Source organism: Haliaeetus albicilla, chromosome 16 (genome assembly GCF_947461875.1).
Source record: "Haliaeetus albicilla chromosome 16, bHalAlb1.1, whole genome shotgun sequence".
In the NCBI taxonomy this organism is placed as follows: Eukaryota; Metazoa; Chordata; class Aves; order Accipitriformes; family Accipitridae; genus Haliaeetus; species Haliaeetus albicilla.
In genome coordinates this window covers 6,902,478-6,919,576 of record NC_091498.1, presented here as the reverse complement: position 1 = coordinate 6,919,576, position 17,099 = coordinate 6,902,478, and the positions used below count along the sequence as shown (strand labels likewise).

Genomic DNA, 17,099 nt, shown 5'->3' with positions numbered 1-17,099 from the left:
CGCCAGTCGGCGAGGCAGGAAGCGGCGCGGCCGACCAATGGGGGAGCGGGAGGGCGGGGCGGAGCGGGCGGGCGCGCGCGGCCGGCGGCGATGATCGAGCAGCACAAGCGGAAGGTCCCGGGCGGTGGCCCCGGCCCCGGCCCCGGCCCCGCTCCCGCCCCCGGCCCCGGCGCCGCCCCCGGTCCCGGCCCCGGCCCCGACCTCCCGCTCGTGCCCGTGGCGGCCAAGCGGCCCCGCCATGAGCTGCCGGGGGCGCCGGGCAGCGGTGGCGGCGGTGGGGGGGGTGGCGGCGGCGGAGGAGCAGGAGCAGGAGCAGGAGGAGGGCAGCCCCCCCCCGGGGCCCTGCTGCAGGCGGTACGGCGGGCAGGGGAAGGCCCGTGGGGAGATTAGTGGGGGGCAGGAGGCCTGTGGGGGGATGGCGGGAGGAGAAGGCCGGAGGGGGGTGAAGCGAGGAGGGGAGGAGGCCCGTGAGGAGATGGCGGGGCTGGGGGGGTCCTGGCCGTGCCCCGGCGGTGCCCCTTGTTCCCCTCCATGGCATCCCCTCACCCGCCCCTTCCCCCGTTACCTCTGGCAGGGCCCGCCGCGCTGCTCCTCCCTGCAGGCCCCCATCATGCTGCTCTCGGGGCACGAAGGAGAGGTGTACTGCTGCAAGTTCCACCCCAATGGCAACACCCTCGCCTCCGCTGGCTTCGACAGGCTCATCCGTGAGTACCAGGCCCCCCTGTCTCAGCCAGCGCTGCGCGGGGCTGGGGCTCGTATGATTTCAGGCCGTTGTGGGGTTTTATCTCAGCCATCAAGCTTGCTGAGTCCTAGGAGTGAAGTGCTTCAGCACGAGGGGAGCAAGAAACTTCTTGTCGCTCCTCTGGCTGGTCACTGTCCTGCTGGTCCTCAGATGGGGCTGGTAACATGCCTTGATGGTCACAGCCCGGTGTTCCCAGGACCCTCGCGCAGGTTACCGTCAGCCTGCGTTTGACTGCAGCCATCACAGAAATGCAGTTTTTAATGCTTTGGGTTGCTGAGGTGAAGGTTATTATTTTCCTTTATAAATTCAACTTCATCTAAACCCATAAATCAGCTCAAATCAGCTGTCTGTCTTTCTGGGGCTCACATGATGTTTTTTTATGGGCACACGTCAGCCAAGATTGGAGACGATAGCAGTGACAATACATGGTTCATTTTGCTGAATTCCCAGAGAATTGCTCCATCCACAGCACAGAGGTGTTTCCTGTACTTACTTCTCCCTTCCTTTCCCCCAGTGCTGTGGAACGTCTATGGGGACTGTGATAACTACGCCACACTGAAGGGACACAGTGGGGCAGTTATGGAGCTGCACTATAACACAGATGGCAGGTAAGTGGTGTGTGGACGGCTTTTGGCCTCAGGCCCAGCTCTTTCAGAAGGAAGGTGCTTTCTGCGGGCTAGCGTCTCATTGCTCCTGCTCAGTCCATGTATGGCAAATGCTTGTAGTGTGGCTTTCCCAGATAAGGAGTGGTGCCTGTTTGAGATTAAGAAAAAGGACCTGGAGTCACCCATGACCCACCAGTGCCCTTGATTCCAGTCTTGAGGAACAGAGTGAAGTTAGGGTCGGCCATCTGGGAGGCACTGGGGAGGGAAAGAAAACAAGTGGGATATTTGCTAATTTAAAAGGCTCCTCCACTATTGCATCTGACCTGTTGCCACTGAGCTTTCTCTCCTGTGTTCATCCCAAATAGTGTTTGAGAAGGTGCAAGACCAATCTATATGTATCTAGAAATGGGGTTTAGTTGGAGTTCTTCCAGTGTAGCTGCTCCACTGTCAGTCAGCCTCTCCTGAAACACCACCTTTGTCTTGGCATATGGGGGAGTTTCTTCACCATGGTGTATTCCCACTGAATATTTCCAGCTTTGATCACAGAACTTGAGAGTAAAAAAGGTGGGAGGGGAGAAATGTTTCCAAAATTGAGAACCTCACAGCAATTCTTCTCCGCAGCATGCTCTTCTCAGCATCCACAGACAAAACTGTGGCTGTGTGGGATAGTGAGACTGGAGAGAGAGTGAAGAGACTGAAGGGCCATACCTCGTTCGTTAACTCCTGTTACCCAGCAAGGCGAGGACCCCAGCTTGTCTGTACAGGCAGCGATGATGGGACAGTGAAGGTCAGTATATTGTGTAAGGGGATAGTCTGGAATGAAAGTAAGAAAGGATTTTTGAAAGAATATTTGGGGTCTTCCCACTTAAGTGGGCTAAATTCAGCCTTTCATTACTCTTATAATTTCATTATCTAATAACTTTGATTTCAGAAATAAAAAATTTGAAATAAAATTTGCTCTTTTTTTTCATTAAGTCTTTGCAGGGGGGGGTGAAGAAGATTCGTTTTGCTCAGTTGTACTTTTTCCACTGCACTGCATTAACAAAATATGAGAAAGGTGAGCCGTTAATGAAATCTTACACGCTAGCACCTTCTTCCCTCCCTTGAACTCCTGTGCTCCACTCCACACTCTTACTGTGTTTTTTTATAGAGATCTGCTGAGATCTAAAAGAGGGGATTTCAGGAGAGCGTGCTGAGTCTCTGCCAAGTATCTGTGCAAATTCCTGTAATTTTATCATTAAATATCTCTATGCAACTTTTACAACTGCTGTGTTTTTTCAGCTGTGGGATATCAGGAAAAAAGCTGCTGTTCAGACATTTCAGAACACGTACCAGGTCTTGGCTGTAACTTTCAATGACACCAGTGATCAGATCATATCCGGAGGCATCGACAACGATATTAAGGTAGGACGCCTGTGTCCTCGTGTGCCTTTCCGACCGTGCACACCTTTTCCATCCCGTTACATCTTGCATTCGTCAAGGACAAAAGTGGAGGCCTGTTGGTTAATTTTACAGTCACAAGAACCACGCAGACCTGCTGTGTCTGACCTCGCTGTTGATAGAGGGCCAATAAACTCTTGAGTGAGTTGCTCCAGCGCTGTTTGGCATGTGACAGCCTGGGCAGCCCTGGCATTCCTGGCCAGGCGTCCCAGCACTGCTGTCACCTGCTGGAGCTGATATGGTATGCTGGCTCTTCTGGCAGCTTGTGCCCGTCTTGGAGGCTGTAGAGCCATATATGAGGTAAACTAAAGAAAATGTGGTGACACATCCACACTCTCTGCCCTCTGCTCCAGTTTGCAACTTGCTTTGTCACCTGCTAGTGTGGAAAGTTCTTATTTAAGGGCGAGCTCAATGTTTCATTGAGCTGGTAACTGAGATTCTCCTGATAGCTGTACGGTTCAGTCTGTCTTACTGTCCTCTTAGCCTTGGGCTCCAGCCTGACCTAAGCATGGGGAGCATGTGCTTGTCAGAGAGCCATGGCTAAGTGTAGCACTGACATGACATCTGTTCCGACACACCCCTTGAATGACTGCCCCTCTTCGGGAAAGAACAGTGTGAAATTTTGGAGATCGGACAACTGCTGCTCTGTGCCATCAGTCAGTGGAATTTGGGAGCTGGGGGAGCTATAGCCAGATAGAGGGGGATTCCTGCATGCATGGGGCTGCTGGCATTTAACTCCTTGGTTGTTGGACAAGTTCGGTAAGAAGACTTCTAATGGGAAAATTCTATTTTTCCAACAACACACATTAAATTTTAGCCTCATATTTTAGCCATTCAGACCCCACCAACTGGAATCAAAAGCTGATGTAATCAGCTGACTGATCAGTACCTGTGTGAAACGCTTTGGAAACAGCAGTTCCAACAGTCTTGCCTGTCTTTTTGTTAAATGGCAATGTTGTGTCTGAAAGGTGTGGGACCTTCGCCAGAACAAGCTCACTTACACGATGAGAGGACACGCAGACTCGGTGACAGGCCTCAGCCTGAGTTCAGAAGGCTCCTACCTGCTCTCCAATGCAATGGACAACACAGGTATGTCCTACCTGATGTGCGAGCACAGCTGTCAGGCGCTGCTCTCTTATGCTAGCTTTGCATGGTGTTTGGGAAGGAACAGCTCAAATTGTATGACGTAGAAAAACGAGCCAGACGTGGGGATAGGCTGAAGGGAGTTTGGCTCCAGAGATAAAGCTTGAATTCTTGTTACGCTGGTGACAGTCGTGTCTTTTGCAGGGAGGGAGCAGCTGCATCAGAAGGGTTTGTCACGTCTCCCGAAGGGCAGTGAGGACACAAGCTATGGCACACGTTATTTACGCAGACAGTTGAACGCAGTCTCAGTCTGGCTCTTGTCGGGGCGGTTTGGCTGTTTCCCCGCAGCAGGGAATGACAGCACAGTTTCCAAACTGCTTGTCTCACTGTGTGGGGGTGCTCAGCGAAGCTGATCTGATTAGAAGCATGATCATGGAGTGTGTTAGAGTAAAGCAAATGCTCATGTAAGGAGATGGTGGCTCGTTTGTGTAATAGTTGTTTTGGATTTTTCCCCTCCTGTTGGCAGTGGTCTTGGTGTAATTATAAATTTCTGCATTTGACCTTTCATATCAAAGCTTTCTGCAGGGGGAAGCTGCTGGTTTCCTTTTGCTTCTGGGGAAACATAGGCATGAAGAGAATAAGGAGCATGACCAGGTCTTTGCTCGTTAGCAGTGTGTCTTAGGAAAAGGAGCATTTGCAGAAGCTGACCTTGCCCCCATGCCTCTGCCATCTTCAGCTAATTACTGTGAGCTCTCTGTTGCAGTTCGCATCTGGGATGTACGACCATTTGCCCCTAAAGAGAGATGTGTAAAGATTTTCCAGGGGAACGTACATAATTTTGAAAAGGTGAGTGTACTGGAGACCAAAACATGATTATTTGTAAAATGCTGCTGCTATTAACTTTTCTGTAAATTGGTTTTTAAATTCAAGTTTAAACCAGAAAGGCTTTAATAAGAACTCAAAGAAAGATTAATGCACAAAGTGGGATTCCAATTAAAGCCGCAGTAACAAGATTTCTTTGCTCGGTTCAGCTGTAATTAGCTGTAAATTAAGTATTTTCTACATTTACTATCTACTTTGTGTAAAATAACAAGGCACTGGATGTTTCCAGCAATAAAATAAAATCTGTAATTACCATCTCATCTTCTGAAGGGAGATCATTAAAGTGGTGCTTGTGATATTTAAAGTCTTGTGGTGATTTTAATTCAAGTAGAAGGGGAAAACTAAATCTTTCTTTGGAAATAGATCTGTGCATGTTCTTTTATTTTAGAATCTTCTGAGGTGCTCTTGGTCCCCGGATGGGAGTAAAATCGCAGGGGGATCAGCCGACAGGTGAGTTACCACTGCATTCATCTGTTCCCATAAATTCCAAACAGTTTTGCAGGCACTCCTGAAATGAGTTGGATCATGTCTAAAATGAATCTGAAGACTCAGAATTGTGCATAGAGGTGTGAAGACCCGAACAAACCTCTGTGATCTTCTGTGAGCATTGTCTGCCCTCATTACAATAGCGATGCCTTTATATTGCCTTTGTGTCAGTGGAGGAGCAGTGTATAGTTGTAAAATCTTCTTATTATTGTCAAAAGCTGACTAGAGACCTGCATTGCTGCTTATGTTCAGCCACAGGATCCAACATTAGGACCGCCGGATGACAGGAGCATGGTTGTCCGTGAAGTAGGTCCCTTGTGGTTGGACTGGTAGATGCTTGCGAGCGTCTTCGAGACACGGGGGGTCTGGGGGAGTGTGTATAGTGTGGGGGTTATACTGACAAGGACCACAAATACCAGTTAAATTGCTGCAGGACAGCTTGCAGGAAGCACCAGTGGTGTTCCAAGGATCATTCTTCCTCCTTACTTTAATTAATGCGTAAGGAAAAATAAAGATCTGACTAAATTAGCACATATTGGACTTTTAAATTAGATATTTTATAAACTAAGGCAACTGAGGACTAAAACAGGTAGAGGGAGGAAGCCAGCAGAGGGTCCATGCCAGACACTGAAGGTCACCGTGAAGGATACCAACCTCCGCTGGAGCAAATCCAGACACTCTCAATGACATCGCGACAGGAATTCCTGCAGGCCAGAGTCCAGGGCATGGAGCAGTAGTAATCAGCAAATTAATGAATTTCTGATAGAGGATAGGGAGAACTTTAGTTCTCGATGTCCAGATATAGTGGGGCCAGCTGTCACAGCAAGTGGCTGAGACATGACTCTCCTTTCCAGTCCTGCTGGGCAGTAACGGCAGTGCACTTGGTGGAGGAATGCCTGTGTATCAGCCTGCTGAGGCTGTGGCTGATCCATTCAGTGGCAAAGTATGGCTGCAAGTCTTAGGCCATTAGGTTAGTTCTGCAGATGCTGATGTAGCTCTGTGGTCTGACAGCAACTTCGTTGTGGCATTCGTGGGCAAAAGCACACAGCCAGGTCCAGGGGCAGGTTAGACAAGGCTGCTCAAATCTTTCTGCTTTCTCTGAGCTTTAGATACTTTTTTTGAGGAGTGTCTGCTGGGAAAGCAAAGTGAGATTAAACAAATGTTTCATTTGTCTGAGTACAAAATAGTTCCACAGTGATTACTCTTCCTCTGCATTATATGGAGAGTGTGTGTGTGTACGTTGGAGGGACAGTTACCTGAATTTTTCTTTTTGCTGTTGAGCCCTTCAGAAGGGTTATAGTAAAATCAACTACTTAAAGTGCTTGCCTGCTTTGCCATACCAGATTAAAAACGCAACAGCAGAACGCTTTGAGAAAGCAATCGATACAGTTCTTGCCTGCTAGATAAAAAAGTCATGCTTGAAGAAATGCTGCTTTAAGTAACATGACTTAAGTTGTAGTCTTGAATTTTTCCTTTTTATGTGTTTCAAGCAAATAAGTCAAAGAATAGCACCAGCCTGAAAATGAGTGCTCTTAACAAAGCAGGTCTGCCCTGTGTTGGTATCCACTGTCCTCTCTATCTAGCCAGCAAGTGTTATAAATTATTCAGTGCTTTTTTTTGGGGGGGGGGAAAGAAGTTCAGTTCTATTTTAACTAAAAGACAAGCTAAATGTACAAGCAAATCTCGCTCTTCATCTGGTCTGCAAAGCCCTGACAAATGGAAAGGAACAGGTGAAACTGAGGAACCCGTTGCTGATAGCATTGCATAAGCCTGAAGTGGTCCAGCCTTGGTATTCAGAGCCTGGGCTGTCTGTGGGACTGATGACACCCAGTATGTTTGAGTTCATGCCGGTGAGACATGGGGATGCACAGTGGCATTTGCAGTGACCTTCCTTTGGAGGAGTCTAATGCTGTAGATTGATTTTACACGTGTTTTACAGGCTGTCCCCCGTGCCCTCACCCTCTGCAGTGCCCTGTAAAAAGTCGTAGTGATGCCTCTGGGGCATGCGGGCAGCAGAGCTGCCCTTCATGCCAAACCCAGCCAATTACTGCCCTGCCGCTTCCCTTTTTTGCCCTGGCAGATTCTGTTTTAGCAGCTGCCAGTCACCTCCCTAAAGAGCAAAATGAGAAGGGAGAATGAATGTAATCCAGAACTGGCAGCTTTCCCCAGCCACCAATATTTTTTGTAGAGCTGGGAACCTTGTAACAAATGCCGTTTCATGTGGCGAGGCTGTTGTGATTGGAAGGGAGGGATGCACCGTTCCTGTGCAGGTGGGGTGCAGCATCACCTTGCCTGGGTTGTAGAATGTTGCTCAGGGCTCTTCTTGTTTTGATGTATTAAAAAATGCCACTCACTCCTACAGATGCTCACCATAAGCAGGGTCAAAGCATCGCTCTGCTTCCCAGTAGAGCTTTTGTGCAGCCACTGCACTGTGCAGGCAGCAGTCAACACCCATGAGGGACAAGCAGTGATCTTGGGGTACAGCGTGATTTACAGCAAGGCACCATTTTCCCCCACTCTGAGACTATTTATAGGAGTAATCTGGAAGCTGATCTGTGCCCCATGCCAGCAGTTTTTCTGACCTCCTGTCTGAAGGACCCTGTTGGCTTCTGCGCTGCCTTTCAGCCAAGGTGCAGTGCTCAGGCAGGACCTGGCCAGTGGCAGGTGCCAACGATGTGGCCTGCAGGAGGTTAATCAAAGGGCTCGGTGCAATCTGATTGGCCCTCTAATAAATGCTGGGAAGTGGATCATGACTTTAATGGCACAGCAGAAAGAAATCCATATATAAAGCTGTTGGCTGTGAGGGATTACACTGCAGCAGGGGCTGGGAGAGCGCCTAGGCTCCTTACTGCTTGCCAGTCAGTGCAAACCGACGGTGACCGCTGGGCATGCAGGCAGGTATTTGTGAGGGCAAGAACCCTCTTCCCCACTCCCAATGCTAATTTTCTCCCTTAGCCCACTGTGTTGGCTGCTGTATTGAGGGTCTCTATGGCCTCATGCTTCCAAATCCATCTCTATGCCACGAGGGGTGAAATGGGGCTGCTGTGCTGTGCTGTGACGGCAACGAGGCTTTTGACACCAAATTGCCATGTTAGCTCCTACCTGCTCAGACCTCTGCTCTTCTGGATTTGGCAGTGTAGCGTTTTGCTCCTGAGAAGCTCCTTGTTTATCCACACTAAGAGCTGCATCTATTTCAGCCCAGATGGTGAAACTGCTGCAGGAATAAGCTGTTGGTGTGGGGGGCACCTGCTTTCCCTTCTCAAATGCCTGCACTCATAATGACTCTCTTGTAGGTTTGTCTATGTGTGGGACACCACATCCAGGAGGATTTTGTACAAGCTGCCAGGCCATGCCGGGTCGGTGAACGAACTAGCTTTCCATCCGGAGGAACCCATTAGTAAGTCCTCCCCACTGCAAGTTGTCAAGGGAAGTAGTTTCTGCTGATCCTCTGGAAAATGGCCCCCAAATTGCCTGTGGCCCAGAGCACCGAGTATCAGACAAATTTAGGGGTAGCAGACTCCTGCTTGCTCCTCTCCCATAGATAGGACTTGGGCTGGGTGTGCCCGGGGTCCTGGCCTGAGCGCAGGGGCTCTGCTTCTGTGTCCTGCCCAGGGGGAGACCTGGGTGGGGGCACCCATACAGCAGCAGGGTGGCTGGTGGTCTGGGCTATTGGTCACCTGTGAGTGGCCATGAGCTGTGGCTTGGCTACCGCTGCCTAGGGCTTGTCCAGACTCCCTTCCAAGGGCCGTGTAAAAAGGTTTTGGGGTACCTGGGTTTGGACACCAGGGATATAACCATACATTTGGTGATCACATGAGGACAGTGATCACCTGGGAGCACGTCTCCAGCCCGGGGTCTCTTAACTTACCCAAAAGCTGTAGGAAGCAAAGGAGGCTCTTTGTGCAGTGCGTTTTGTCCCCATTCTAGAGGTGTCCAGCATGTGGCACCACGTATCAGTGCTGTGTGAGACAATGCTCGTGGTGGCTTTTTCAGAACCATTTTAACCACTGTGCATTAGGTGAGACCAGATTTCCTCTCAGTTTCTTGGCGCAGCATGCGGCCCAGGCAGGACCGCAGGGTGCTGTTTGTTTCTATGGAAACACTTGCACCACCAGCCAGGTCACCGCATTGCTCCAGCAAAAAATTGACACGAGTCAACCCCAAAGTGAGGCCAAGAGCTCGGTTGTGCCGAGGATGACAGTCTCTGCAGCAGGGCAGTGAGTTATGAGTTTGTTCCTTGGTTATTCATTGCCCTGTCTTCAGATTGGAGACTGCTGGAAGAGCGGAGCGCGCTCCGCTCCCGTTTGGAGCGAATTGTTTGCAATTGTATTCTGCTGAGCTCCTCTTTGTGAATCAATCACTCAGCTTAAAATAAAAATTAAAAACCCATCCAGGCGTTGCAAGCAAGTTTTGCAATTGATTTCTGTTAACATCTGGGAACGTTAATCTAGTAAATTGCTGCACCCACTCCATGATGCTCATCTGCACGGGAGGGTGCACAGGGAGCCAAAATGAGGCAAGATGACAGACACCAGTCTGTGAGTTCTTGTAGAAATCCCCCAAATCACTCCTGGACTTGAATGAAACCATTGTCAGTGTCAAGAGCAGCGCTTCTGGGTCATTCTTTTGATGCTTGTGTCTTGAATCCCCTGAAGAGCCTTTTCTGAGTTAAGGTGGTTCAGTGGCGTGTTGGATGCCAGCCCCATTTTGCCTGTTCTGATAAAATAATAACATCCCGGTGAGGCTTTCCTGGCCAGCCTGTGCCCTCTAGCGGCATGCAGTCCCGATGGCAGTGCCCGGTTTGCAATCTGAATGCTCCTTGCAATGAAAACAGTGCTTCAGGATGCTTGAGAGCGTTAACAGTGTGTTTATACGCCTCTCTTTACCATTTTAATGCTTAGACATTACAGGCAGTACGCTGTTATGCCTGCCTTGGGACAGTGGAATGGCAGCCACAACACACAGCGTGTGATTAGGTATCGGAGTAGTAATTCCATGAAGTGTTTTAGGGAGCAAATGAAATTTGGCTTTCTAGATCACTTACAGCAAGCAAAATGAGTAGTTTGATTCAAATGATGTGTCGTTAGTGGAGGTCTCAAACTGTTGTGTTTAATTTTCATATTCCTCCCTTCCCCCCCTCTCTCTCCCTCAGTACTCTCCGCATCCAGCGACAAAAGACTGTATATGGGGGAGATCCAGTGAAGCTGACAAAGAGATGGTGGGATTTGTGCCCGCACGATCCTTGGTTTACAAAAGTTGGATTGACTTGCTTCTCACCGGTGCCAGGCCCTTTCACACTTGTGGCAGTGGGAAAATGTTGAAGAAGCTTGATGTGACAAGTTGCCCTCTCGCAGGCTGTAATGTCTGTGTGGTCTCGCTGTACAGCTTTTTTCCACCCCCCACTTTCTTTGGGGAGGAAGAAAAATTTGGAATTGAAAGGAATTTGGTTTTGGCTGTACCACCAACTATTAAACCTTACCCAGATCACTTGAAATTGGTAAAATTTGTTTAAAGTCCATATGTGGCTTGTATATTCCCTGTCAGGTTTCTGTTGTTTTTTTTATACGGTCAAAACTGAAATAGATACCTTTTTACAAGAACTGTGTGGTGGGATTTATTGTTCTGTTTTACTTTTTTGTTGTACGAAACTAAATCAAGGCCCTCACTTGTATATAACCCAGGGAAACCATAGACATTAAGTTCATATAATCATAGAACGGTTTGGTTTGGAAGGGACCTTAAAGATCATCTAGTTCCACCACCCCTGCCATGGGCAGGGACACCTTCCACTAGACCAGGTTGCTCAAAGCCCCATCCAACCTGGCCTTGAACACTTGCAGGGATGGGGCATCCACAGCCTCTCTGGGCAACTTGTTCCAGTGCCTCACCACCCTCACCGTTAAGAACTTCTTCCTTACATCTAATCTAATCTAAATCTACCCTTTTTCACTTTAAAGCCATTACCCCTCATCCTGTCACTACATGCCCTTGTAAAAAGTCCCTCTCTGGCTTTCTTGTCAGCCCCATTTAGGTACTGGCAGGCTGCTTTAAGGTCTGCCCGGAGCATTCTCTTCTCCAGGCTGAACAACCCCAACTCTCAGCCTTTCTCCATAGCAGAGGTGCTCCAGCCCTCTAATCATCTTCGTGGCCCTCCTCAGGACTCGCTCCAACAGGTCCATGTCTACCTTACGTTGGGGGCCCCAGAGCTGGACGCAGTACTGCAGGTGGGGTCTTATGAGAGCAGAGTAGAGGAGGAGAATCACCTCCCTCGACCTGCTGGTCACGATTCTTTTGATGCAGCCCAGGGTACAGTGGGCTTTCTGGGCTGTGAGCACACATTGCTGGGTCATGTTGAGCTTCTTGTCAACCAACACCCCCAAGTCCTTCTGCTCAGGGCTGCTCTCAATCCATTCTCTGCCCAGCCTGTATTTGCACTTGGGATTGCCCCAACCCATGTGCAGGACCTTGTACTTGGCCTGGTTGAACTTCATGAGGTTCACATGAGCCCACCTTTCAAACCTGTCTCGGTCCCTCTGGATGGCATCCCTTCCCTCCAAGTGTGTCGACAGCTTGGTGTCATTGGCAAACTTACTGAGGGTGCACTCAATCCCACTGTCCATGTCACTGACAAAGATGTTAAACAACACCGGTCCCAATACTGACCCCTGAGGAGCGCCACTTGTCTTCAGAAGAGCAGCTTTATTTTTTATTCATGGCAATAAAAATGACCACATGAAATAATTATTGGGCTACTGCTGAATCCTATTTTCATGTTTTGAGTAAAATCCAGCCTTCTGCTGTAAATAAGCGTAAAGGGAGTGAGTTTTCTGTGGCAGGCACAGTGTACTTGGTGCTCAGCAGTGGGGGAACCGGACTGGCTGTGTGTCCCCTCTCCCCAGCCAGGCTGGCGGGATGGTGGTACGAGACAGCAGCAGGTCCTCGAGCAGCTTAGATCCGTACTCATATACCTCTGGCTGAGTGCTGAGACAACGCAAGGGTGCCTGCACCCTGCCTCAGCTTCAATGGGGGAGACCTCAGCTTCTGCCAGGTCTTGCCCTACAGCCACGGATCCGCTGCCTGGTTGACTGCTTGCTGTGCCCCAGCCCCAGGGTTTAGGCCAGGAGGGAATGGTCTGCACTGGCTTTTTTGGCCAAGGCATCAAGCCCTTGACTGGGGGCTGAGCCTCAGCTGGGCTTTGTGAGAGCGTGCAAGGGGGGGTTCCTCATGCCATGGGTTGTTGTCTGATATTAATGAACTTGCCATGAAGAGTGGTACGTGCTGCATTTCTCTTCTGATTGTGTCCATCTCAGCTTTCATCCTTTTTTCTCACCCATTCCGTCCCCCCCCCCCCCCGCCATTTGCTGCCTTGGTTCAGGTTATATCAGGTGTTTCTCACCTCGCTGCCTTTCTGCCCCATCCCGGAGGAGGCTTCTTGAGAGCTGCAGTTCAGCTGGGACACTGGAGCGTGGACACGAGATGCTCCCACCCCAGCAGTGCCATGCCGTGGGACTGTCCTGTGCGGTCTTGGCAGGCCTTTGACCAGAACAAATCTGCTGCAGCCACCAGGTATTTAAGAGCTGGAAAATGGGTGCGGTTTGTGCAGTGAAAAGGGAAGTAGCACAGGGTTCCCTTGAGAGTATTTCTTGTCCCTGCTTTCCCTGCTGTGGGCAGAAGAGAAAAGCTGGAGGATGGCATGCTTGGGGCCAAAACAGACCCATCAGCTTTTAAGGAGGCAGGGAAATGTAGCTGCATGTTCCTTGGGAGGTGAGATGATGTCTCCTGGGCTTGGAGTGTGTGGCACTGTCCCTGGTCCCTGTCACCTGGGACAGTTCCTGTCCCAGCACCATGTCCTGTCGGCAGATGGCTGCAGGCTGCCCCATCCCTTGGGGATGCGGGACCTCACTCACCACGGTGTTTCTCTTGAAGCCCTTGGGGCTGGAGCAGAACTGGTTTCTGCTCGTGGTTCCTAAATCATTGCAAAGTGACTTCGGGTGCAGACAGGGATGGGCTGGAGAGCACAGATGGGTTTAACCGTCAGGAAACCATTGACCCCAACTGTGCCTCCTTCACTGACCCTCCTCATCCATGGGATGACGGATTCGAGCATCAGATCTGAATGCTGAGACTCAGCAGAGCTCCAGGTTCACATCCAGGGAATATCAGCTTCACCGGTGCGGGTCTGGTCCCCGTTGGCTGCTGACATCCACCTCCCATCATCCCCCCAACTCCCACCGGGAACGGCAGGCAGGAGCCCGCAGAACGGAGACAACTCTGCAGTTATCCCTGTCCATCTGTCCCCGTGGGGGGAACCGTGCATGGCTGGAGCCAGGCATTGGGGAGGTGATGGTGCAGACACGGGAAGACCCATCGCCAGATCATGGTGAATGAATGTATCTGAACGCAAACAAATCACCCTTCAGCTGAAGAGGTGGGCGGAGAGAGCTGGAGGCAGGGGGAAGATTTATTTTTAACTCTGCAGAGTATTAAGTAACATGCCCTGAAACACATGTAAATAAGAGCTGGGACTTCAGCCAGGAGCGCCGCGATTCAGGACCGACCTCCCTGGGCCCACTGGAGCAGGAGCCCTGTGCCCAGGCACCAACACCGTGCCTCTGTCCCCTCACTGAGGGCTGTTGGGCAAGGAGGGTGCTGGCACATGGATTTAGTGCTTAATTAGACCCTGTTACAATCCTCGAGGGTTTATGGTTTTGTTTGAATATATGCCCAAGTGTCAGAGGGAAGAGAGACTCTTGGGGCTGAGCCAGTGATGCCAGGATAACCCTGCAGTTTACTGAATCTTGCTTGTTTAAAAGAAGAAAAAAAGGTTTGGTTTTTTTTCCTAATTCCCAACCCAGGAACCTGCAGGGAAATAAGGGAGGGGCATCTCTCTCCCCCTGCCCTGAGTCCTGGAGGGTTTTGTTGGGCAGGGGTTGCAGTGCCCGGGGTCCCACAGAGCCTGGAGGTCCCATGCAGAACACATGGCAGCTGGCAGCTCCCAGCATTGGGCAGTGGGGGCTGGATGGATCCACACCCCACCCAGGGGCAAGCGCTGGCACGGATGTCCGTGGAGCCATGACCCAGATTGGGTAAATGATCCGGATTAACACTAAATCCCCCAGCCCCGAGGGAGCAGCCGGGCAGATCGAGCCAGGCACCGGGGCAGGCGGATGGTTTGCTTTGAGGGCATCTCCCTGCTGAGTGCACTGCTGGCACCCGAGCACTAGCAAACTCACCGCAGCAGTGAGCACCCAGCCCAGCTTCCCCGGCAGGTCCTTGTGCCCATCCCAGTGCTGTGAGAGAAATCTCTGTTCCCCAGCTCCAGGGAACCTGTGGATCAAATAAGTATTCAATACCAGTGGAGGGTGAGGAGGGAGACGTGGACAGGGGCAGCTCTGAGTTTCTGCTGCCAATTAATGTCTGCAATTAGGGATGGATCGATGCCCACCCGCCTGCATTGGTGACGGATCGGACCATGTGCCGACGTCCCAGCCCCTGGGGAGAGCTGAAAGCTGATTTAGGAGAAGCACCTACCTGCTCTTAAGGGGACATGTGTTCAGTGGATCGTAACAACGGCGCTGTCAGGACAATTTGTGGATTTAATGCAATTTGCTACAGGGGGATACATAGAGCTCAGCAGGTTTAATGCTCTGCAGAGCCCCACTGGGCATCGGTGAGCACAGCTGGCCCCCGTGCTGCCTTCCCCTGGGCTCAGCCTTCCCCTGGGCTTGCTGCCGGGCCATGGGGGCTACGGGGAGAGCCAGGCATCCACGATCGGGGGCTGGCACCCACGGCAGGGCTGGCTGGCACAGGACCATGACAAATCCTTGCTGTGCAAAGTAAGTACTGCAAGGTTGCACCCTGCGTGCACATACATGTCCATACATGCATGTAACACACAAGCACACACATGCACATGCATGCACACACATTTGTGCACACACATGCATGCGCATGCTCGCACGTGCACATACAAATGCACTCACATGCACACAGGTGCAAACATGCACATATACATGCCCACTCAGAGCCACATGCAGGTGCACAGGCATACGAGCACAGGCATACATGCACCCACATGTGCCCAGGCACCCCACCACGGACACTGCCATGTCCAGCACTGCCACCCCGCCTTGGGGACAGAGCGATGCCCCACACTGGGCAGCAGAGCATCCAGGGGGATTTGGGGCCGGGCAGCCCCTGGGGCTGGTTTCCTCCCATGAAAGGCAGCACCCAAGTGAGTGTAGGCCCCTCTTGGCTCTTGTCCCATGCCGGAGCCGTGCCAGCTCCAGGGCATCACAGCAGCAAACCGTTAAAGGCATAATCCAAGCGCAGAGAAAATTGTTTTCTTAAACAGGTTTATTCCTCCAAGGGAGGTATTTGCTTGAGAGATTTCCACTATAAATTAAATCTTTCCCGGGTGCCAGATCTATTGCCTCTATGCAATAGAGCTGCTGTGGCGGGGGCTGCCGACTGCTTCCCGGTCTTTCGGTGGGGACTGGGGGGGCTGACAGTGACCCCCTGACATGGTTCTGTGTGGTTGTCCCCATCCCCATCCTCATCCCCATCCTGGTCCTTGACCCTTCGGCAACGCCAGCATCAGCAAGCGATCCTGGCTGGAGGCAGATGTGGTACCCACAGCACCCGGGCATGGTGCAGCAGGTGGGATCCTGCGCTGGGTGCTGGTGATCCCTATGCTGGGTACAACAGGGGTATCACCGGGAGGTCCCGGCTCAGCCAAGGGCAGCCCTGGCCCTGCCACCCCCGCTAATTACCTCCCTATCCTTCCTCCAGTGCTTTTCCCACCTTTTCCCACTGCTGCTCCAAGGCTTCTAATGAATTTTGATAGTTACAATAAGCAAGTGATAATTTCTAAAAGAATGGAAAACAATTATTTGCTCTGTTGGGGGATTAGATGATATTTAGTCTCTATTTAATGGAAAACTAATTAAATTACATGAGCAAGTGAATAGAAATTTGTTGTTAATTATGAATTTTGTGAGCTACAAAGGCTAAATGATGATGGATTCTGTAATCTGCCGTGCTTTTTGCTAGACACTGAGATAAGATGACAGCTGAGAAAGAATGGCGTGAATGCATTTTAATTTCTATATCGATTCAATAACAGCTGGCTGAACAGCGATCCATTAACGGTGATCTGCAGGAGCTGACATTGATTGGCAGACTGATGGCTAATTATGTTAAAACTGGGGAAAGGTTGGTTAAATAGATGTGTGTTTATTGCTGGAGATGGTTGGGGAAGTCACTTCGGTTTGGCTTGCTCCGTCGTGGCCCTTCCCTTGGTCCCTGCGTGGCTGGGTGGGTGGAGGATGCCCTGCGTGGGGTGACACGAGGTGTCCCTCGGGGCTCTGAATCGCTGGGGTTTGGGGCTGTTCCCAGGAGAAGTGAGGAAGGATGGGTTCAGGGTCAAGGCCAGCACCAGACGTGCTGGGTGTGGGCTGGCGTCCGGCAACCTTAGCACGAGCCTGATGCCCACCCAGATTTGGGCTCCCCATCACAGAGAGCACCCCTCATCCCAGGGATGGAGGGTCCCTGACCCCAGGACTGAAGCATTCCTGACCCCAGGGATGGAGCATTCCTGACCCCAGGGATGGAGCAATCCTGACCCCAGAGCCGGAGCACCCCTGACCCTGGGACTGGGATGTCCCTGTCCCCAGGCCGCTCTGTCCCAGCACAGCCCTGAGGAGCCCTGTCTGTCCCCGCTACCGGCTCCAGCTTGGCTGCCCCATCACAAGGTGCTGGGCTGCACCTTGTCACCTTCTCCCTCGCCTTGACAGGGCTGCTCTGCCACTCCGGCCACTGGTTAATTAGGGGCTTATTAGCATGAATCCTGGAGACCTTCA

At 51.2% G+C, this 17,099-nt stretch overlaps 1 protein-coding gene across 1 annotated transcript; it reads left to right on the top strand.

Annotated features, from left to right (window-relative positions):
• Positions 1–37: 37 nt before the first annotated feature.
• On the top strand, positions 38–10,838 carry SNRNP40 (small nuclear ribonucleoprotein U5 subunit 40). The gene is given in 11 exon segments (XM_069803382.1): positions 38–79; positions 82–354; positions 575–704; positions 1,257–1,350; positions 1,969–2,134; positions 2,629–2,751; positions 3,756–3,876; positions 4,634–4,716; positions 5,141–5,202; positions 8,532–8,635; positions 10,391–10,838. Coding segments are annotated over 11 exon segments (1,248 nt in total). The 3' UTR covers positions 10,441–10,838.
• The last annotated feature ends 6,261 nt before the right edge of the window (positions 10,839–17,099 follow it).